Source organism: Galleria mellonella, unplaced genomic scaffold (assembly GCF_026898425.1).
Source record: "Galleria mellonella isolate WM207_F2 unplaced genomic scaffold, CSIRO_AGI_GalMel_v1 utg962, whole genome shotgun sequence".
Taxonomy (NCBI): domain Eukaryota; kingdom Metazoa; phylum Arthropoda; class Insecta; order Lepidoptera; family Pyralidae; genus Galleria; species Galleria mellonella.
The window spans coordinates 1,459,358-1,483,007 of NW_026442180.1; the positions used below are offsets into that span (position 1 = coordinate 1,459,358).

The window sequence follows — 23,650 nt, forward strand, 5'->3', positions numbered from 1 at the left end:
TTTGTCCTGAATCCTATGTTTAAGCTTCAAATCCATTTATCTATCGGTAATTTTTTTTTATTTAGTAATATCAGTGTTACCATAATTAATCATTTAAAAATACTGTAAAATAATATCTTCTATATCATTATAAGTAAATTTATGTTCGTTTATAGAACCTTGTTTTATATTTTAGAGAAATTTTGATGAAATTTATAACACATTTTAAATCAATATTTGATAACAGAATAAAAACAAAGTGATAAATATGCGCAATAATGAAATTTTGCAAAAAAAAATATAGATGTACATAAATATCTAAAAAAAAACATAAGTTGTTTATGAGCAAACGAGTTTTTATAGATAATAAAACATGAAGTTGAATCTCAATTAAAGCTCTATCTCCATATAAGTGTTTCTGCAGATTGTTCAAGTCCAGTATTTGGTTACTGTTAAAAAATATTTTAAGAAATATACCAGAGGGAGACTTTGTACAAAAGTCGATTGCTTGGATACCTCTGTCCCATTCGTGTTTCAACCGTGAAGCAGTTGTGTTTGCATGGCTGTGTTTCGGTTTGAAGGGTGGGACATGGCATGAATTTACTGGGTACGGAGGAATAACACCTGAGTCCTCAGGAATGGCAACGCATGGGGGTATCATGGGCGAAACAGTATACTCTGTTATGTCCATGGTACTGCTCATGTGTATAAGCGACGGTTACCACTTTTCATCAGGTGGGCCGTCGGCTTGATTGCCATTCTAAGTTGTACAAAAGAGATTGAAAAATCTATTGTTATAATGCATATCTACTGAGCATTGTCAGGAGTACTACCATGGGGTTTAAGATTGCTATATTCTTTTTTTAACAACTTGTATATTGAAATGTTACTATTACTAAATAAACCGAGTGTACATACCGCGTCTCCGTCAGCCACTGGTGGAACGCGTTCGCGTGCTTGGCGAACTCCTTGCGCAGCTTGTCGTTCTCCTCCTGCCTGTGAGCTTCCTTGGTCAGCTCGACGTCACGTTCCGCTGCAATTATAGAGCGCAATTATAAAATATAACCCTTGCATTTTACTATTCTAGAATTGGATGTTTTAATACAATTTTGTAATTGACTGGCAAATGAAATTAGCTGTACGGCGAGATGGTATACGAAAAATTTATGTTCGTAAGTGGCAGCAGCATTGTAAGTGACTGACAAAAGCAAAATAAGATTTGAGATGCAACTGTGTCTCTATCCTATTATTGTATATTGCGAAGTTGGGTACGCGACAAGTGAACACAGAGGTCGGTTACACGCTGGTTTAATAGACAAAGTCAAATGACTTATAAAGGTGGACGTAGCCACCCGTACATACTTAATACTACCCACATATACAACACCTATGTATACCAATAAGCATGTTTTATGTCAGGTATTATAGTGAAATAACTATATAAAAAAATAGGTATTGGTATCAAGAGCTTCATGTCACAAAAATCAACAACACATCTAATAATTCTGGTTTCCAATTGATGTTGCAAGCTTGTCACCAGATGGACTCTAAGCTTGTAGTTCAGTGCAGTGATCTATTAATTAATCTGAAGATACCTCGTTTAAAGGTTGAAACACGTGTCGTAAAATGTGCGTGGACTGAATAGCGGTCGGAAATTGACGGCTAATATGAAAGGTTGTAGAACTTCTCTAATAATAATAGTAGTCAATGTTCGAGTGTTGGCAGCCACTCACATACTAATGGTAGTGGAATTAAACAAAATAATCAACTAAATAGCAATATGGACCTCGGCAAAATAACCCTTAGTTCAATAAAATATAAAAATTAAATTCAAGAAAAATGTGCTAACCTATAATTTTGCGCAGATTGCGCCAGGTCTCCTCGAGCGCTTCCATGGTGAACCAGGTGTAAGGGTTGGCGCCCACGTTGAACGACTTGATCTGCTCGTCGAGCGCTGCGAGCGCTTCGAAATCGCTTTGCGCTGACGACAGCGATGCCTGTTAACCATGTTGTTTTATGAGTTTTTATGAATGCTTTATGATCGTAGGTACCTTAATGTAAACATTATTATAATTTATTGCCTGCATCCATGAATAGGCACTGCAATCGAATTGTGTGGAACTAGTTTAACATGTCTAGTACGACGAGAATAACAGAAGATTATTTACAAAAAAAAAAAAAAAAAGAAAAAACTGCAACTACGTCAAATATCGAGTTGATTTAATTAACAAGTTACGTCATCATATCATTTCATCCATTAACTGTCCACTGCTGAACATAAGCCTTCCTCATAAGGAGAGTTTTGCCAGTAATTGCCACGTTTGGCAGGCGGGTTGGCAACCGCAGTTAGGCTTTTAGAGATGTGTTAAGAAAGACACTACTGCCCATCCCTCTCACATTACGTTCCTTTTGTCGCGTCCTACGACACTCATAAGAAGCGAATAAAAATAATCATATCTAAGGTTTTAGATAGTTTACCATCCTAATTACTAGACAAGGGTGTCCTACCCTTTACTTATCTACTGATAGGTAAGAGTTAGTATGAGACCTGGAACTGCGCGTGCGCATCTTTGAGGGCGCGGATCTCCTCGATGGAGTTGCAGCGCACTGGGTCCGTGAGGTCCTCCTCCGCGTTCTCGAACCACGAGTTGAATGCTGAAGCCTGAAAATAAGTATTCAATAGTTATTTAATATTAGCTGTTATTTAATACCAGCGGGGTTTTCCATATGTCTAAAGTATGTGATGTGTTAAGGTCAGTTATCTGCTTTCATTCTCATTAGTCATCTATCACTGGTGCCCCGCCATTGTATACTGATAGCGCAGACGGGGTTACCATACTATAATCACTCATTAAAAAAAACTGGGTAATGGGTAGTTCTTTCCGTTTTGGAATTTGTGGTGAAAAAGAATGAGTGCGGCGGTTACCTTCTTAGCGAATGTGAGGTAGAGCTCCTCGATCTGGCGGAACTGGTCCTGCAGCTGCAGCAGGCGCTTCTTGCGCGCGTCCGAGTCTGCGAGCAGGCGCTGCCAGCGCGCGATGACGTCCGCGTGCCGCTTCACGATGGCCGGCGTCTGCTCGTGGCTCGCGGCCACCAGCTGCTCCTTCAGCGACGTGATGTTCTGGATGCCCTCGTGCTCGAACGCCGTCAGGCCTGAGCGTGCAAAATTATCAGTTGATTAATTGGTTGACATGTACTAAGTAAATGAATTAATGCATTTTTTTATACCCACGAATAAATGAATGAGCGGTAAAAAAAAATAATTGGGATAAAGCAGGAAGATATAGATTCAGAATGATAAACAAATTGACGGCGCACCTGATAGAAAGTGATGAGTGTCGGCAATAGATACGAACAGCAATACAGACATTATATAATAACCTGTGATGCCAATAGCCACCAGCCTAAGAATAAGGAATTACATAGGAGTGATAAAATTGTCAATTTATAGCAGACTAGTGTATAGAAAATGTTATACGGTCGTATAACCCTACCAAATTCAGATACAACCTGCTTGCATACTTTTTACATACACTGTGTCAAATATATAATCTAGTAATGTAATATTTGTTATTGACAAATAATTGACATATCAAACTTTTACTATACACTAGCTTGCTATGAATTGAGAAAAATGACAACTGATAGTGTATCTTTCGCCCTCTTTTTACTAATTATATTTGCATAAGAAGAAAGGAGGCAACCATAGGATTTATAGTTTTTATTTTATCATTCCTTCTATGTAGGTAATTCCTTGTTATTAGGTACAACCTCTTGTGTTGCAATTCTATAGGTCTATACATACACAGCTTAAAAAAAGGCTAGACACAAAATATCTGCTATTTTGAATATCATATTTCCCTCTGTGTAAATGTACCATAAAGAAAATTTTAAACAAACAAAAATCTAGCTTTACAACTCGAGTACAATCATATGGCTCGTGTGGTACCGACCGGCGTCGAAGGTCTCCTGCTTGGTGAGCAGCGTCTGCACGGTGGACAGATCGCGGCCGAACTCGTCGGAACGCACGTGCGTCTCCTTGTCGGCGATCCAGGACTCCACCACGTCCGCCTTCCACAGCAGTTGCAGGTATGCCGAGTTGTCCACCAGCGCTGCCTTACGTCGCGCCGCCAGTCCCGTTAACTTGTCCAACTTGCTCTGCGGATACACCACACATTGTTGCGATATAGAAAGCAAGTAGAGGAATAAAAGTTACAATTTTGTGGTAACTTTAGACCCTTTCCCTTTGTAAAGGAGTTTATCGATAGAATCGTTTCGGTCAGTAATCGTACGGGAAAAACATTAGGCGCCAGAACATCACTATCTCTTTTTATCTCATGGATTTCCTAGTGTTTGTTCCTAGTTCCGAGGGGCCGATTTGTCACCCAACCCATTGAGATAATAAACCCAAACATAATGGTTGTATGTTATGAATACAGCACAGGAGCTTTATGGTAACATGAACAACATCTTTTATGTAGACCTAACCTAACCGACGAGGCGCTCGGCCTCGGCCGCCAGCTCGGCGTGTGCAGGCAGTTACCTGGAGCGCGCGCATGCGGTGGTGCAGTGCGTCGGCGTGCAGGTTGCCGCCGGCGACGAGGCGCTCGGCCTCGGCCGCCAGCTCGGCGTGTGCAGGCAGTTACCTGGAGCGCGCGCATGCGGTGGTGCAGTGCGTCGGCGTACAGGTTGCCGCCGGCGACGAGGCGCTCGGCCTCGGCCGCCAGCTCGGCGTGTGCAGGCAGTTACCTGGAGCGCGCGCATGCGGTGGTGCAGTGCGTCGGCGTGCAGGTTGCCGCCGGCGACGAGGCGCTCGGCCTCGGCCGCCAGCTCGGCGTGTGCAGGCAGTTACCTGGAGCGCGCGCATGCGGTGGTGCAGTGCGTCGGCGTACAGGTTGCCGCCGGCGACGAGGCGCTCGGCCTCGGCCGCCAGCTCGGCGTGTGCAGGCAGTTACCTGGAGCGCGCGCACGCGGTGGTGCAGTGCGTCGCGCAGGTTGCCGCCGGCGACGAGGCGCTCGGCCTCGGCCGCCAGCTCGGCGTGTGCAGCAGTTACCTGGAGCGCGCGCGTGCGTCGGCGTGCAGGTTGCCGCCGGCGACGAGGCGCTCGGCCTCGGCCGCCAGCTCGGCGTGTGCAGGCAGTTACCTGGAGCGCGCGCATGCGGTGGTGCAGTGCGTCGGCGTGCAGGTTGCCGCCGGCGACGAGGCGCTCGGCCTCGGCCGCCAGCTCGGCGTGTGCAGGCAGTTACCTGGAGCGCGCGCATGCGGTGGTGCAGTGCGTCGGCGTGCAGGTTGCCGCCGGCGACGAGGCGCTCGGCCTCGGCCGCCAGCTCGGCGTGTGCAGGCGTACCTGGAGCGCGCGCACGGTAGTGCGTCGGCGTGCAGGTTGCCGCCGGCGACGAGGCGCTCGGCCTCGGCCGCCAGCTCGCGCACGCGCTCCCCGCGCGCCGCCAGCTCCGCCTCCAGCGCCTCGTGCTTCTTCAGGAGCCCCTGCACCGCCGCCATGCTGTCGCCGCACTCGCCCACTACCACCAGCTGCTGCTTCTCGCTACGTAACGGTAATGTCAACATTCACAAGATTTACTACTTGAAAACAGTACACTAGTCAAGAACATAATATATTATCAATATATATCCTACATATCAAAACCAGTTTCATAATCGAAACTGAATAAACTTGACAATTACTTTTAAATAATTATTTATAATGATTCTGCTGCCCGATTTAGTACGGTGTTATCCACAAAGAGACTTAACCAATATAAATAATTATATAGAGAATTTAAAAACTTGATTGTATACTATGACTATTGCAGTTAGAATATTAACAACATATACGTCACAAAAAACATCGAAGACATACCTTATCCAGGCCTCCTCCTCGTCGACCTTGGCGAGGAACTGCTGGTAGGCGAGCGACTGCTGCAGCTTGGCGCCGCGCTCGGCGGCCAGCGCCTGCAGCTCGGCCCAGGCCTGCGCCAGCGCGCGCAGCCTCTGCTCGATCTCGGGCACGCCCAGGTTGGACACGTCCATAAGCTTTTCGCCCGCCTCCTGCACGGCCTGGATCGCTGGTTCGTGACTCGCCAGCTCCGCCTCTAGTCGCTTATGCTTCTTCAGCAGGTTCTGCACGCCGGTCAGATCACGCCCGTAGTCATCCGAAGCGACCAGTAGTTTCTTCTCCCTGATGTAGATGATGCAATCAATTGCGTTGTAATTGTAATATCAGCTAGCTAGTTTTAAGCAAGTTTTAGCCTACTGACCGTAGACAGCTTCTAAGCAAATTAATATTATATGTCTGACAACTTATTATATATTCTGGTAAATTATGGAGTAACTATGTTTACTTGTATTGTATTTTTAGTACTGGACAATCAACTTAGAGTATAATATTGGAATGGATGAATAAAAATAATTAAATAAATAGCAAACGAATCTATCAACAGAATTATTATTGCTATTGAATCCACGAAATATGTGTAGAATGAGACAGAGATGTCCAGTCTCCTGCTTTTTTTTTTTGTGTTAGTGTTATCTGAAACATATTTAATAATAAATTTGTTTGCCATTTGTCGAGAGAGAGAGAGGGAGAGAGAGAGAGAGAGAGAGAGAGAGATAGAAAGCAGAAGGAAGAGGGAGAGCGGGTGGGAGAGGGTAAAATGGAGAGAGACGGCGAGAGGGCGAGAGGATGAGAGTTAGTTAGAGAGCGCGGCGCACTTGATCCAGGACTCCTCGTCGGCGATGTCGCGGAAGAACTGGTGCAGCGTGTTGGCCTCGTGCAGGCGCGCGCGGCGGTGCGCGGCGAGCGCGGCCACCCGCTCGAAGCGCTCGTTGATGGCGGCGCGGCGCGCGCCGATGCCGGCGCTGTCGAACTGCCCGCTCGACACCAGCGCGTCCGCCTGCGCGTTCATGTCTGCGCACGCGCATACTACCACCTCAACTTCATATAAACATATTGTTTCGAGGGAAACACACTTGAACATCGTTCCAATTTTAATATTATGCATATATGCACTGAGTATCTATATCTATATATCAGAAAATCAATAGATGCTATTTTCGTAAATATTGCGGCATGTCGTAGAAGATTCAGCTTGCTCTATCGTTCAACAGATTTTTAAAAGAGAACATCAACAGCATCCTCGCTTCAAATATAGCCTGTAATAATGCAAACCTTTGATTCTATCCTCGTGCGCCTGAATGTCGGCCTCGACCAGCTGATGTTTCTTCATAAGATTCTGTACCGACGCGAGATCCTTTCCAGAGTCCTCCGATGTCAATAAACTCTCCACCTATATACAAAAGAGTAACAATTATTTTTTTATACAGGAAGAGTAGCAATCAAGCATATATTGGCAACATCTATAAGGGTTCAAAAACGTTTAAAACTCGAGAGGTATCATTACCACAATATCGACTATTATGATAGGAAGATCTTCAGTCATAATATCTAGCAAATTCAATACTATTGCACAGATTTAAAAACAGAAAACAAAACTGCTGTTTAAAAATTATTGACTTGTGATTTTTAATACATGTTTAAACACAAACCTCTCCAAGCCAGAAGTCGAGATCCTTGACGGCGGCGATGTATGTGCGCTGCTTGTTGGCTTCCTTTAATTTTAGCGATTTTTCGGTCGTCTTTTGCGTTAGGAATTCCCATTGGTCCGCAATGGAAGCTAAACGAGCCTGGTATATTAAAAAAAAAAGATTAATTATTAAAATTAGTTTATTAATGGATTGGTGGTCGATGTAAGGGCCCTCCTTATGATAGTGGTGGCTCTTCTGGGCTCACCTCTTCATTTATTAATACTCCAGTATTAGTGAAGAGAGTAGTACAGGTGAACAGAAAAGATTCAAGTATTTCTGGATTCACTGTTCATAACTCCATGAACCCAGACCCACATGTTTCTTTTAAATAGAAATTACAATGAAAAATTGTCTCCCCTATAATATCCCCAAAGCGATCTAATTGCTAGCAAAATAATCAAGTAGATCAACCTTTATATGATTCTCTGAAAACTTTTTACTATATTTTTCTCTTATTATCTCACACTAATCATGGGTAATATGGATACCGATCCGATATCTATATATTGGGTTCCTCTAGACATTGATGGCAAAAAAAGATCATCACCCATTTCGATATCGCCCATATCGGTCGCATATCTATTTCCGAATATGTTAAAAATATGTCAACCAATATTTCTTTTAGGATAACAAATTTTTTACATATTTATTATTGGACCAATATATCGATATTGTAACTAAAATATACAGACATTGCTATTACCCACCCATTTTCACTCATTAATAGTACATTACTGCAGCAGCCAGCAACTGAGGCATTGATGGACGAACGTGCAAATGTGGGCCGAGGCGCCGCCGAGGCACACATGCGTGAGTCTATCTTTCAATTTGCAAGCCAGTTCGAAATTTATATAAAACCTTTTATTAGTTACCTCCTTGGTGGCCATGTTTCGAAGTAAAAGGTTATTCCATTTTTAAATTACAGGACAGATATGAGTTTACATAGTAATTTATCTGGCCGCAAAACACGACAGATATGAATTTTCATACAACGTTTGCCGGCCGCTGCCCGCATGTAACTGGCCAGTACGGCAATTTTGATTTATCTCTAAGAAGATTGTCAAATAATGCTCACATTTCCAAGCATGTTTGAGAAAAAGATATTGTTGTTCAGATAGTAAGAATGTGGCGGTGGTTACCTGCACAGCGTCCTCGGAGCCGCTGCACTGTCCGCGCTGCACGAGGTTGCCGCCCATGGCCAGCACGGACTGGATGCGCTCCGCGTTGGCCGCCAGCTCCGCCTCGAACGCCTGGTGCTTCTGGTGCTTCGACTGGATGTTCGCCGGGTCCTATACAGCATCACGTTCGTATCATACATACAGATAGTCTTACACTTTTATTCTTAAAAACATGTTTGTATAATTTTCGTTCCTACCAAGTTGTATAAAATTTATATGTTGTGTATTTTTATTAGAATACTATAAGAAAAATTTACTAAACATGTACAAAATAATACAGTAATCCCCCCTATAACACGGTACTGTTAGGGGAGCACGGGGGAATCAGAGCCACAGGGTAATGGGAGTTACTCTAGTTTACATGCTTCTTGACAATTTAGACCCTGTTTTGTTTTAACATATTACAAAAGGACGCGGGAGGGGTGCATATGCCTCGTTGTGTCACCGTTTAGTTGACTTTTAGTACATAAATAAATAGCACGTCAGTTTTTTAAGCTATTCATCTAATTTTTGACAACATTCAAGGACAAATTGTGAGTTTTTAATTTATTTTATTATTAGTATTGCTTCTTTTATCTTATAGATTTATCATTAGAGTATCGTATAAAAAGGTTAATTTATGTAAATAAGCAATTGTATTTTGACAATTATATGAAAACCTAAAAATGAGTATTTGGGGAAATGGGAGTCGAATGGCTCTCATTATCCACTTCATTTCTTGTAGTTTTTTTTTAAGATGCCTTGAAAACGAGATAGGATTACGGATAAATGTCAGTGGAATCTGGATGTTACTACACCGTGCTATCAAGAGAGTCAATGAAAATGGAATATCTCTGCATAAGGCCGCCCAAGAGTTTAATATTCCATATAGTACTTTGCAAAAAAGATATCGCAAAGCAGTACAAACCAATCCTCGTCTCGGAAGGAAACCAATATTTTCTCCAGCTCAAGAACAAATTTTGGCAATCATCTCACATTCACATGTCGAATCTTTTTTACGGCTTAGACTTCATGAAATTTAGAAAATTAGCATACGAGTGTGCTGAACAGTTGAAGATATCTCATAATTTTAATAAGGAACTTAAATGTGCGGGACCAGACTGGCTTAAAGGATTTTTGAAAAGAAATACTAATATCAGTGTTCGCAAACCTGAGTCAACTAGTATTAACAGAATTGAGGGATTTAACAGAGTAGAAGTAGAATTATTTTACAAAAATCTTGAGGAACTAATGGTAAAAAATAATGATGCAGCGCACCAAATATTTAATGTAGATGAGACGGGAGTGTCTACAGTGCAGAAACCAGAAACAATTTTAGCAAAAACAGGTCAAAAACGAGTTGGTACTGTCACTTCTTGGGAGAGAGGAAAGACAGTCACTATTGTTTGTGCTTCTGGCGTTTATGTGCCTCCTATGTTTATATATCCGAGACAACGTCATTCTCCTCTCTTAGAGAAAGATGGTCCTCCGGGTGCAATTTACGATTGTTCAAAAAATGGATGGACAAATAAAAATCTATTTTTTAAATGGTTGCAACATTTCAAAATGTTTGTAAAACCGAGTAAGGAAAACAAAATATTGCTTATTCTAGATAATCAAAACAGCCACTCCACTTTAGAAGCATATGAATTTTGCAAAGCTAACTACATCAACATGTTGTCTACACCACCACACTCCTCGCATCGTTTGCAGCCCCTAGATATAACATTTTCTGGTCCTCTAAAAAAAGCATACAATCGCGAATGTGACCTATATCTCAAATAAAAAAATATGATTAAAATCACAGTGTATGATATGCACATGCCCAATATTCAGATAGTGATTCTGCCAAAAATTATGTTTGTGATTTTTGTATGAGGCGATAATTGTTTTTAATTACATATAATTATCTATAATTTTGCATGTTCCTAAAGATAATATAATTGTATTTTGAATGAGAATAAGTTTAGTTTATAAACACATGAGGAAAATGTATAATTATACAATATTTTGTTACATATTGTTATTGTGGTTATCATTACCCCGGTGGATCTTATTGCCCCTTTTTCTGATTCTAATTACCCCGTACTCTTGGCAATGGGAGCCAATGTTACTTTTTTTTTTAAGTAAGAATTATTTTCATTTTAAGTATGTTTTTTTTTATTTCTATATTAACAGGATAAGCCTGATTAGTTACATTATAATTAAAAGAAAGAATTAAAATAAAAAGTGATTTATACAAAAAGTTATTTAAGTTTTAGCTTAAGTGGCGCCAATTCCCCCGTGCTCCCCTATAACGCGTTTTTCTATAAAGCGGAACAAATCTATCGTGTTATAGGTGGAATTACTGTATTTTTTATTTATAATTCACTCATACATACTTTGTAGCTCTCCTCAGTGGCTAACTGCAGTTTCTCCGCGATCCAGTTCTCCATCTCGTCAGCATCGCGCGAGAACTGTTGCAGTGTTTGTTCATCTCCCAACCTATGCAGAAAGCACATGTTGAATTAATTGTCATTGGTAAAGTTTGAAATCCAGTTATTTTGTATTATATAATAATTGTTGAAAGTTTTAGATCTTTTTAGATACAAACATACAAAATTTAAAAATTTAAATTATCATATGTACATAAATAGTCTTATATCTCAAATATATAGCATCAATTATACAAAAAGACTGTCAAAGTTTTCCATAATATACGAAATGTTTGGAGTTTATAGCAATTTATAATATTTGACATAATTTTAATAGTACTATTGATCCATTTACCTGGATCTCTTCTCAATGAGCGCCTCCTTGAGGTGCCGCCAGCGGTCGAGCACCTGGCTCCGCTTGCTGTCAATGGGCGAGGCCGCGTAGTGCTCCGCCGCGATCAGCTGGTCAGCCAGCGTCTGCAGCTGGGCGATCTTCTCCTCCTGCACCGTGCAAAATAATATGTTTCAATTCTTTCTGTAATTTTGAGTTTTACATTTCGACATTATATTTTATTTTATTGGCGCGGCACGGCGGCGCTGCCGGCGTGGTCCGGCCGCTATATGCGGTCAGAGGCAGCAGACTCACGTGCGCGTTGATGGCCTTGTCGAAGTCCTCGTGCTTCTTGATGAGCTGCTCGACGTTGTCGGAGGCGTGCGGCTCGGCGGCGTTGTCGGCGTGGTCCACGGGCGCCAGGAACGCCTCGCGCGCGCCCATCCAGCCCTCCGCCTGCTCGCAGTCGCGGTAGAACAGCTGCAGTTCCAAGTTCTGGTCCAACTTGAGCCGCCGCGCCACCCACGCCCTGCATGTACGCCGTGCAACATTACCCACTTATCAAACACCAACGACCCTTCACAGCTTTGCAAGGTTTTTTTTTTTAATAAATACAGATCATTAGATAAAAGGAAATATGTCTGGATATCTAGGTTTTGTCTCAAAACTTGTGAAATATAGTGAGAGATAATAGGACAGTGTCTCGAGATAAATCCCACTTAGTACAATTTTATAGGTTCAAGAAACATCTTATAAGAATGTAATTATTATGTAAAATGAAAAATAAACTGTATATTTCTCAAGGATAATAGTAAAAAATGTTTTTACCCAATGGTTAGCTGGTAGAGAATGCCATATGGCATTAAGCTCGCCATTTGTACAAAATTTTATTGTGCAATAAAGAATAAATAAATAAATAAAAAATATTTTTAAATATGTGCAGACACTCGTTTTTAGTATGATGAATCTTTAGAGTAATGTATACATTATCTATGAAATACTGACTTTTCCAGTTCCTGGCGCGCGTCGCCCATGTTGTTGAGCTTCTCCTGTATGTCGACGCTGGCGTAGTGTCCGCCCTGCAGCAGCTGCTGCCCGAACAGCTCCAGCGCTTGGAACGTGCCCGCGCGCGCGTCCATCTCCGTGCGGTGCTCCTGTGATACACAATCGTCGTTCAATAATAACCCTTATATTTCAAGGAATTAAATTCAGAGTCGTTCGCGAAGTTATGAATCTTACGTCATTTTGAAACTTATAATTTGCTTGCTTGTGTGCATGGAGGTTGTCTATGAATATCTCGATATAACACACATGATCAGCAAATTTGATGGGTAAATTCAATTTTTATTTATATAAAACACTGATCAACTTGTCTATGATATGCCAATTGAACAGCTATACCCATTAAACTCTACTGATCATAAGCCAAACCGTGCCATTGGTGGACGACTACAAGAAAAAGGCATAATAAATTACTTGAATTTCTATAAAATTTTTATGAACACAATAATTCGAACTTACAAATAACAAATACATTAGATTTCTATATTTTTTACTGTCTAAAATATAATTAAAATTTTTTTTACTGTTATTAATTAATTCCATTCGTTTTATGAACGACATTGGGTGTTAATTTGAAGCTCGATCAATGTTACGTGAAATATCCCAAGTGAAGAAGACAACTTCAGTAAAAGAAAATAAAAATAAAGAAGTGGTTTACAAACAAAAACTAAAAAAAAAAAAAAACATTTAAATACCTGACGCACACAAAACCAAAAAGTACATACACTCAGTTCAAAATAAAACAAAACATTTATCAGTTAAAAAAGATAGTTCTTTCTTGCATATTATAATTTATGACTGTACTTGAAAACATAACATGAATCCTAAAAGACAACAAGTATTCCTATACAAGTATAGGTTTATGTTGTTTATATTGGTGTTAATGGAAGTCTCGTCATAGTTTCGTTTGTTAGACAATCAACTCTAAATCCATAGTGTAACTACCGTTTTAGTATGACAGTTGTGTTTACTTTCTATATTATGGAACTAATATCGAAGGATAGGACAGCAAGTGTAATGTATAAATATCATGGTCCACACTTATCAAGAGAAATAGTGTATTTTGCATGTTAAAAAAAATTAAATATATTTACAATTTATTTAATAAAACTTAACATTTTTAAATTTAATAACTGGGGAGGATTTTAGAATAATAGTCCAAATGTATTAATAAATGAGTTCATAAAAACTAAAACCTATTTGAACTATGACACTATTTTGTCACTTTCATTCAAACTGGGAAGTTTGCAGAAAAAAAAAAGAGACAAAACAGTTCAATAGCTAAATTAGGCTTGTGAGAGGTTTGACGTTTTTATGAATAAGAGGATTAGATTCTTTTCTCAAACATGCTTGGAAATGTAAGCATTATTTTGACAATCTTCTTCGAGATAAATCAAAATTGCCTTACTGGCCAGATACATGCGGGCAGCGGCCGGCAAAAGTTGTATGAAAATCCATATCTGTCGTGTTTTGCGGCCAGATAAATTACTATGTAAACTCATATCTGTCCTGTAATTTAAAAATGGAATGATCTTTTACTTCGAAACATGGCTACCAAGGAGGTAACTAATAAAAGGTTTCATTTAAATTTCGAACTGATTAGCAAATAGGAAGCTGTTTATTAAAAAAAAAAACAAAGGAACATTATGGTGCGTAAAAAATTATTATTGTTCGTTATTCGTCATTGAATTTAAAAAGGAAAATTGTGTTTTTGATTACCGCGCATTGTTTGAGAAAAGTTCTATACAAGCCTTGGCCACAACTAGGCATTGATGGACTCACGTATGTGTGCCTCGGCTATGCCTCGGCCCACATTTGCATGTTTATCCATCAATGCCTCAGTTGCTGGCCGCTGCAGTAATGTACTATAATGGAGAATATTATAAAATTAATGTTGCAAACAATACACAGTTTGTCGATAGAAATATTTAATAAGTGAGGACCTGTTTCATATATTATTGCATACATGTTACAACGTGTAAGATAAATAAGTAATGTTAGACTGGGAGCACACATGCGTACAATGCGTCTGACCTGCGGCATTATGCCGTACCGCGCGTCTATCTCCAAGCGCTGGTTCTAGAAATATATTCACTCTCGTTCATTTATATATTCACACGACATAGAAGAGAAACAAGCACTCTTCGGATTGGTCTTAGTTTCGACAAATACAATAATGTTTAAAGCCACTGCCGTAGTCAGCATAAAAAAGAACTCTTTCTAACATTTGATGTCTGTAAAATGTTTCTTCGATGGCTAACAATTATGATTGATACTTACTTTTTGTGTTTCTTTATTTGATATTGTAGAAATTAAAATTAAATACAGCCATTTTGAGCAAGAATTAAAAATGTATCAGAACCAGCATTATTATATATATATAAAATACTGTATACTATGTGACAATATTTGTGAAACTAAAGCACTTTCCTTAAATATATTGCTTGAAACAATAAATAAATTACTCATTCATTTAAAGAGTTAAAATATGAAAATATTTTTTTTAATTTCATTTCATTTCAAAGACACAGTTATTTTTAACTAATGTGGCTGTTATCGTACACTTCCCTACTTTTGTAATTTTTTATGGTTCCAATAAATACATTTTTTAATTATTTAATAAAAAAAAAGGACTTTTTGCAGTCATTTCAATTTAACAACGAAATTTACCTGTTCCTTAGAAAAAATTGAATTTCACGAATGATGTCATTCAATTCATTATACACTTTTCGTTACATCATCTTATATATAAATATTATCATATATATATATATACGTTATATGATAATGAGAGTTATGTTACCTGGTGCCTCTCGAGCAGCGCCTCGGCGCCGGTGACGTCGTTGGCGAGCTCGTCGGAGCTCACCAGCGCCATCATCGAGTTGATCCACGCCATCAGATCACGATAGTCCGACAGGAACCTGTCGATAAAATACTGTATTCAGATGCATCCATACATTACATAATTGATCGCGATAAAATGTAGCCTGTCTTTCTTCAAATACTGATATATATGCATTTCATGAAGATTGGCTCAGCCGTTAAGACACCATGAGATAACATACTCATAGTCACTTTGAGTATCATGGACATAACAGAGTATACTGTTTCACACATGATACCCCCCATGCGTTGTCATTCCTGAGGACTCAGGTGTTATTCCTTTGTACCCTGTAAATTCATTGCCATACGTGGGATATGGCAATTCAAGTTCTTCAAATTAAAACATAGCCATGTAAACACAACTGCTTCACGGTAGAAACACGAATCGGTCAGAGATGCCCAAGCAAGAGACTGTTGTACAAAGTCATATCTTCCGTCATCGAATTTATAACGAACGAAATGTTAGGCTCCATTTACTGGATCGTTTTCAGTATGAACTAAAACACGCAATTGAGTCGGAAAATTTTAAATTTCATTACATGGTATCCATGCATTATGTTACATACTACATTTAACAATTAGTCTCGGCATTAACTCAACAATAAAAAAAATAGTCAGTGACGTAGCTACCTCTGCAGGTCGTACGAGTCGAGCAGCTTCTCCTTGCGGGCGTTGGCCCGCGCCTGCAGCTGCTGCCAAGCCTCGTTGATCTCGCGCTGCTTGCTGTACGTGGCGTCCGCCGAGTCGCCGTGGGTCGACATCAGCCTATTCGCGGTCTCGTCCAGCTGGCGGATCTTGTCGCCCAGCGCCGCCAGGTCGCGCTCCAGACCTTCATGCTTACCTGCATTATAACGTACATTTCATTGTAATTCTTGTAATGTTATATTGTATATAAATCCTAGTGGTCTCAAACACAAGTATGTAGGGGGAAAGGGATTGTTAGTAATGGAGACTAAGAACCCAATTGCTAGCAATATACCCAGCCAGGTCGACCTCCTCGCGGTTCTCCCTGGAAACCATCATGGTTAATTTCTTATGAATTCATCATGATGGGCTAACTGGTCTGTTTTCATTCTCATCTATCACCTTTCACTGATGCTCCGCCAGCGTATCCCGTTAGCGCAGGCGGGGCTACCATTCCATTTTCACCCATCAAAAAAAAAACACAAGTATGTATAAGATTGTACACTTATTTATTTATTAAATTTTAATACACCTAGAAAGTGTAAATAAGCGGACTCAACCCCATATGGCGTTATCTTCCGCTCAGTCGCTTATATAAATATTGTAGTATTAATTATGTGAATAATGTTACACAGTTGAGGCCATGAATGGATTAAACCCTCGAGTGTTTATGCATCATACGCTGTACCGAACAAAAATGTGGTACAGCTCACTAATGAAACAGCGTCTGTTGCATAACTCGAATTTACAGCGTCTTTTCCATTAAATTTATGTAGGTCATTAATTTACGTAGGTAATAATAATTTATCCATAACCTCTAATCGAAATTTGGTAATTTCAAAAATCGGTGACGTAGTGGGTGTAGCGAACGAGTCTAGAGTCGATCGCTCCACGGGTTAATGTGATATTTTAGGTTTTTTGGCTATTCCATGAATCGATGGTGGTGTAAAGGAGATGTTTTATGTGGATACTAACATTAATTATACCCAATTACTTATAAAGAACAGATTTGACATATAACTCTGTAATAGACCTACATGAATAAAGATATTTTAAATTTGAATAGCGAAAATCCAAAAAAGCGACATATTATAACCTTCATCCATTCATGTACTTATATATGAATATAGATGTACATATAGATAGATAGATGTGCATTACTTACAGCACAAATAACAAGAGACATATACAGTAAAAAGAGATAAAAGAAAACATATACAAAAAAAATTAAAATATACAACAATAATTATTTTCTTTCATGCGTGTGCCATAGTAACACAAAATGGTCACATCTCAGTTTATTGTTTTGCCCTCAAAAGAGCAAAACACTGATAATGTTGTGGCCAAAAGCCAGTCCCATATGTAAGATATACATATATATATATATATATATATATATATATATATATATATATATATATATATATATATATATATATATATATATATATATATGTCACGTTGAATGCATACAGCGAGTAAAGTTGCATATGTAAGCGAGTAACGTAGTGTGTGTATGTATGCGGGCAACGGTGTGCACATACGCTGCAGCGTCTGCACGGAGCGCAGGTCGCGGCCGAGGTCGTCGGTGGCGAGGGCGGCCTCCTTCTCCGCGATCCAGTCCTTGGTCTCGTCCACGTCGCGGTGGAAGCGCTGCACCTCGTGCGCGCTGCCCAGCTGCGCCGCGCGCTCGGCGGTGAGCTGCTGCAGCGACGTCCACTTCGAGTTCAGCTCCTGCACACGGGAACAAGACAAGGTCATTCGCTTATATAAATCAACTACTATACGATAGTAGAATTTAATTAAATGAAAATTTGCTTTATATTAAAAACTTGTTTAGAAAAATTATCTTTAACATTTTTCCAAAAAATAATTAATAGTGTGAAACCTGCATCAAAATGGGGGGAAAGGGATTGTTAGTAATGGAGACTGAGAATCCCATTGCTAGCAATATACCCAACCAGGTCGACCTCCTCACGGTTCTCCCTGGAAACTATCATGGTTACTTCCTGATGAATTCATCATGATGGGCTAACTGGCCTGTTTTCATTCTCATCTATCACCCTTCACTGGTGCTGCGCAAGTGTATACCGTTAGCGCAGGCGGGGTTACCATACCATTTTCACCCATAAAAAAAATCTACATCAAATGTTAGAACACATCCTATTTTATTAGGTAATTGATGGTATTCAATTATCATTCATATTACCACTCATTGATAGTGTGATTAATCATCGGGAATATAATGACAAAACATACAAAAAAAAAAAAACAAAAAAGTACATAAATGAAGTCTTTTATGTAACAACAAATATATTGATTCCATTTTCTTGAAATTAAGAAATTTAAAAATAAAATCGAATCGAATGCACGTTATCTCTTTAATTGCTATTAATATAAAATTAAATATACAACATTAATACAATTTTACGTGTATGCGTATCATTAATATTACCTGCATCTGTGTTTTGATCTTCAGCGCGGCCTCCGTTTGTCCGACGGTCATCAGCTGCACGGCGATTTCGTTCATCTCGGCGAGGCGCACCTCATTGGCGCGCAGGTCGTTCTGGAAGTCGTCGAACTTCTTCTGCATCACCTCCACCTGTTCCAAGTCTTCACCCACGTCCTGCACTTGCGCGTGCATTTCCTAACACAGAAACATTTTGTTTGTAAACATTAATCTGGTGGTCTACCATGAAATTAAATTCCGAAATTACGGGCTCAATTTCGTGTTTTTTTCGTACCGAAATCGAGCCAGTAAATGGAGCTTAACATTTCGTTCATCATAAATCCTATCTTAATAGTCCAGAGGAACGATATTTTAACATTTTTAATAATTTTAAACGGCATATATTATGTAATTTTAACATCAAATTTCTGTTTCGTTCGACCCCGAAATATCGGGAAATATTTCATGTTAGGCCCTCTGTATCTATATAATAAACCAGTGTTTTTCAAAGTGTGGGTCGCGACCCCGAACCTCTATAAAGGGGTCGCGGAAGGTCGCGAAGCAGTAAAAAATCAACATTTCCGTAAATACATCAATCAATCAATAATACATAATGAAGTATCTACAACATTATTTTATTTTATCGATACCTAACTGTGAATATAAATACAACTGTCCGGATTTCATAATTGTAGTATAACAAAATTCATACACATTCAAAACCGTGGAGGGTAGGGTGTCGCAAGATACTTTTACATAATAAGGGGGTCGCGTCATGAAATAGTTTGAAAAACACTGTAATAAACAATTAGAAATATTAGCAAGAATTGTATAATTTTAAATAATATGAAGTACAAACCTTATCTTTGATCCATGTGGCGAGCTCGGCAGCCTCGCGCACCAGTACATACGCCTTAACGGTCTCGTTGAGTTTGTTCTGGCGCTCGCGGGCCAGACCCAACAGGTTATCATATTGAGACTCAATCTGTAAGACGATATTACATGGTAAGTACCTTATCATCAACGGATTTATAATCAAACAATTGGGAGTACCTCAAGGTTAGATATTGGGACCACTTCTTAAAGAATAAATATTGGTCCTAATATAGGACCTCGAAGAACTTCTCTTTAAAATGATCATCCAAAAAAGATCTTTATAGTTCAGGATTACCTGGTTTTGCCTGGCCGCAATAGAGCTGGAGTCGACCAGATTCTGCTGGGAAGATGAGAGGCCAGCGTCAATCTTTTTCACGTATGCTGCCGGTACGAAACCTTGACGATCGTTCACCTCCACTTTCCACCAGTCCTGATAAAGATAATTATAAACTTATTAATATAATGGTATGTTAAATACGCAATTATTGGGCAAAACTTACTGATCATGCTAGTATGATTTTAAATAATTGGAGAAATCGAATATAAATAAGATATAGATTCTAGACTGTTATAAAAACTACATGTATTTGAAAAATCATCTAAATTATATGTTATAATATATAATATATCTATCTTAAATAAACAAATCAGGTATATAACTTCACGCTAAATTTCTCATGAGATAAGAAATGAGAATGTTCTTTTCTCTCTCTCGCTTACTTTTCATTCATATGATCAGGTTCGATTTTCATATATTGAAAATAATTTCTGTTCATCCAATAATTCTTTATGGGAAGAAATGGCGTAATCTTTAGTTGAATTACTTCAGACTAAACGAAAACAATTTGCAAATTCTTATTACATGACTATTGTATGACATCATACAGAAAAATAACAGCATACAATAAAGCCATTGTACTATAATATCTTTCATGTGACGAACTAAATAACTTTACAAGAATAATTCTGACTAAAAAGGAATGAATTTGTTGGCGTATTTAAAATCGTTTTCCATGGGGGGCCTGACCTCTTAAAAATATACTCTCTGAAATGTTTTATGCACAATCGAAACATGATAAGGTGGACACCAGACAATTTCGGTGTGGGCATGACACATTTAATAAATTAATTGTTGAAATCTTTATATACTTCTACAAAGTATATCCTGCGCCTCCGCTTGCATGAATCAATTCAGTATATAAAATAAAGAGTTAAATAAATAAGATGTAAATACATAAAGTCTTAAGTGCTAAGGTAACGTATAACCTATCCGTGTACCAAATTTCATTCAATTTCTTTGAGTAATTTTTGCATGAAAGAATAATAAACATCCATCCATTCTCATAAACACTAATGTTTATAAACTATTAGCTTTTACCCGCGACTTTGTTCGCGTGACCGGGATATTTTATTTAACGGTATAAAAAGTAGCCTACATTCTTTTATATCCCACAGTACGTGTATATCAAATTTTATAGCGATTGATTAAACCGTTAAGGCACTATAAGATAGTAAATAAACAAACAATGTACGTTTTTTTTTATACCACTGAGATGGCAATCAAGCATACGGCCCACCTGATGGTAAGCGGTTACAGTAGCCTATGAACGCCTGCAATATCGGGGGCATTGCGCGCGCTACCGTCCCTGAAGAAACCTCTTTATCTCTTTGGGAACCCAATACTGTAGTGTCTTGAAGAAACCTCGACAGGAAGCTCATTCCGTAACCTGAGCGTACGTACGTCACTTTCACCAAATATTTTTTTTTGTTTGTTTATAATTGTATTGTTTATATATATAATAAGTTTACTATTGTAATCTTTTGGAGGAAACAATAAAGAGTATCTATCTATCTATTTATTTCTTCATCATGAATTAATGAATGAGTATACTTTATTTGCATTATACAATATAGGAAATAAGCAGGGCAATTTACAAATCAGAGGGAGACTTTGTACAAAAATCGATTGCTTGGGTACCTCTATCCCATTCGTGTTTCAACCGTGAAGCAGTTGTGTTTTTTTAAGCACTTTTGATACACAAAATGTATTTTTTTATTGAAGACTTTAATTTTTAATAATTACTGTTTTTTGTCACTTTTTTCAAAGTAAGAAAGAGACGTTTGCATGGCTGTTTCGATTTGAAGGGTGGGATATGGCGTGAATTTACAGGGTACAGAGGAATAACACCTAGAGTCCTCAGGAATGACAACGCATGGGGGGTATCATGGGTGAAACAGTATACTCTGTTATGTCCATGGTACTGCTCATGTCTATAGGCGACGATTACCACTTTCCATCAGGTGGGCCGTCAGCTAGTTTGCTATTCTAAGTCGTATAAAAAAAAAAACACAACGACACAACTAGCAAATAAGTAAGTAAAGTAAGTTCATGAAGTTCTAAGTGAGGATAAGCGGTTACCACATGGAGTACGGTGCATTATCATATATATCGTAGGGCCTACCATGAAATGTTTTCCGAAATTTCGAAGCCAAACGAAACAAAAATTTGATGTTAAAATTACACAATACCCGCCGTTTGGAAATATTAAAAATGTTAAAATATTGTTCCTTTGGATTTTTATGATAGGATGTATGATGAAAGAAATGTTAAACTCCATTTATTGGTCCGATTTTGGTATAAACAAAAACACGAAATTGTGTCCGAAATTTCGGAATTTCACTTCATGGTAGACCCGCATATTCTTGAGAATATTTTTAATTGCCCTCTATCATTATTCTAAACAAGTTTCAATACAACCTACAATTCAACACTCACATGTGACAGTATTTGCTTCTTATCATTTCTATAATAATTAAACACACTTTCAGCTATCAGAATCACAAGCCAACTTAACACTATCATTCTAACAACTACTATCACTTTTGTATCACAGAAATTTTAACTAATTATATTAATTAACGATCATTTTCACTTATTAAAATCCACGTTTCAAACGCAGATTACCACTACATTTTAATGTTAAATGTATTATCGGTGGCGGGCGGCCTCGACGAACGCCGTCCGAATAATGTTTTCCTAATACGTCATATGATTATATAAATGTGTTTATTTGATGCGGATATGCAATGAAGGAACGACGTACGACAAGTAATGTAATTTCAAAACAAAACTGTTAGCTGTTAGGCCGCGCACCTAACCAAAACCTCTGTGATAATTGACTGGGAATAAAAAATAGCGTATTTTTTTTTATACCACTGAGGTGGCAAATAAGCATACGGGCCATCTATGGGTAAGCGGTTACTGTATCCTGTGAATGCCTGCAATACCAGGGGAATTACGCACGCGTTGCCGACCCTAAAGAAATATCTTTTTTATTTATTTTTTTATACAACTTAGAATGGCAAACAAGCTGACGGCCCACCTGATGGAAAGTCCGTCAGGTGGGCCGTCAGCCTAACCGTCGCCTATAGGCATGAGCAGTACCATGGATATAACAGAGTATACTGTTTCGCCCATGATACCCCCCATGCGTTGCCATTCCTGAGGACTCAGGTGTTATTCCTCTGTACCCAGTAAATTCACGCCATATCCCACCCTTCAAACCGAAACACAGCCATGCAAACACAACTGCTTCGCAGTTGAAACACGAATGGGACAGAGGTACCCAAGCAATCGACTTTTGTACAAAGTCTCCCTCTGGTAAAATTTCCCCTTTTGAAGAACCCCATGCTGTAATCTTGGGAAAAAACCTGCGTGTTCGTGGGTTAAAACACATTGATAATATGAACATATATCAACAAAATATTTCTAACAAGTAGATTTCCACATCGCGAGCTCGTGTGGAATGTACTTTACAACTAGATCGTGCTCCGTAATTTGTCGTTATCATTGACATTGCTTATTGAATGTACAATGACGAGTTATTGCCAGTAACGAGTTCGGCACGTGTCTATTAGTACCATAAGATGCTTATTTATTTAAATTATAATTTCAACATAAAATAAAATCAATTTTTAAATCGTTTCCGTAGGTTTCAGTCCAGATTCCAAACCAGTCTCTTAGCGTACGTACAGTCGCGGTCCGGTAAACCACATTAGAGGCATTTGTGTATAATGAGGTGGCTTAGAAACTCTTGGCAAAAACGACCCTTACAGGTGTAGTAGTAATTCGGATGGAAGACTTTTTTATATCTTATATATAAAATTCTCGTGTCACGGTGTTTGTTACCAAACTCCTCCGAAACGACTTTACCGGATTTTTATGAAATT

At 39.0% G+C, this 23,650-nt stretch overlaps 1 protein-coding gene across 1 annotated transcript in view; it reads right to left on the minus strand.

The window, feature by feature from the left end:
- LOC113522886 (spectrin alpha chain) overlaps window positions 1-23,650 on the minus strand; it is a 51,508-nt gene that overhangs the window by 5,591 nt on the left and 22,267 nt on the right. Inside the window, exons 19-41 of the mRNA XM_052902900.1 lie at window positions 19,716-19,850; window positions 19,404-19,529; window positions 18,551-18,742; window positions 17,640-17,829; window positions 16,042-16,252; window positions 15,332-15,449; window positions 14,563-14,607; window positions 12,472-12,620; window positions 11,782-11,995; window positions 11,491-11,636; window positions 11,103-11,205; window positions 8,704-8,853; window positions 7,526-7,663; window positions 7,149-7,266; window positions 6,692-6,887; window positions 5,841-6,158; window positions 5,328-5,525; window position 4,217; window positions 3,933-4,137; window positions 2,906-3,132; window positions 2,528-2,641; window positions 1,829-1,976; window positions 898-1,012 (exon numbers count right to left, since the gene is read on the minus strand). Coding sequence (XP_052758860.1) covers window positions 898-1,012; window positions 1,829-1,976; window positions 2,528-2,641; window positions 2,906-3,132; window positions 3,933-4,137; window position 4,217; window positions 5,328-5,525; window positions 5,841-6,158; window positions 6,692-6,887; window positions 7,149-7,266; window positions 7,526-7,663; window positions 8,704-8,853; window positions 11,103-11,205; window positions 11,491-11,636; window positions 11,782-11,995; window positions 12,472-12,620; window positions 14,563-14,607; window positions 15,332-15,449; window positions 16,042-16,252; window positions 17,640-17,829; window positions 18,551-18,742; window positions 19,404-19,529; window positions 19,716-19,850 — 3,557 coding nt within the window. The remainder of the gene's footprint in view (window positions 1-897; window positions 1,013-1,828; window positions 1,977-2,527; window positions 2,642-2,905; window positions 3,133-3,932; window positions 4,138-4,216; window positions 4,218-5,327; window positions 5,526-5,840; window positions 6,159-6,691; window positions 6,888-7,148; window positions 7,267-7,525; window positions 7,664-8,703; window positions 8,854-11,102; window positions 11,206-11,490; window positions 11,637-11,781; window positions 11,996-12,471; window positions 12,621-14,562; window positions 14,608-15,331; window positions 15,450-16,041; window positions 16,253-17,639; window positions 17,830-18,550; window positions 18,743-19,403; window positions 19,530-19,715; window positions 19,851-23,650) is intronic.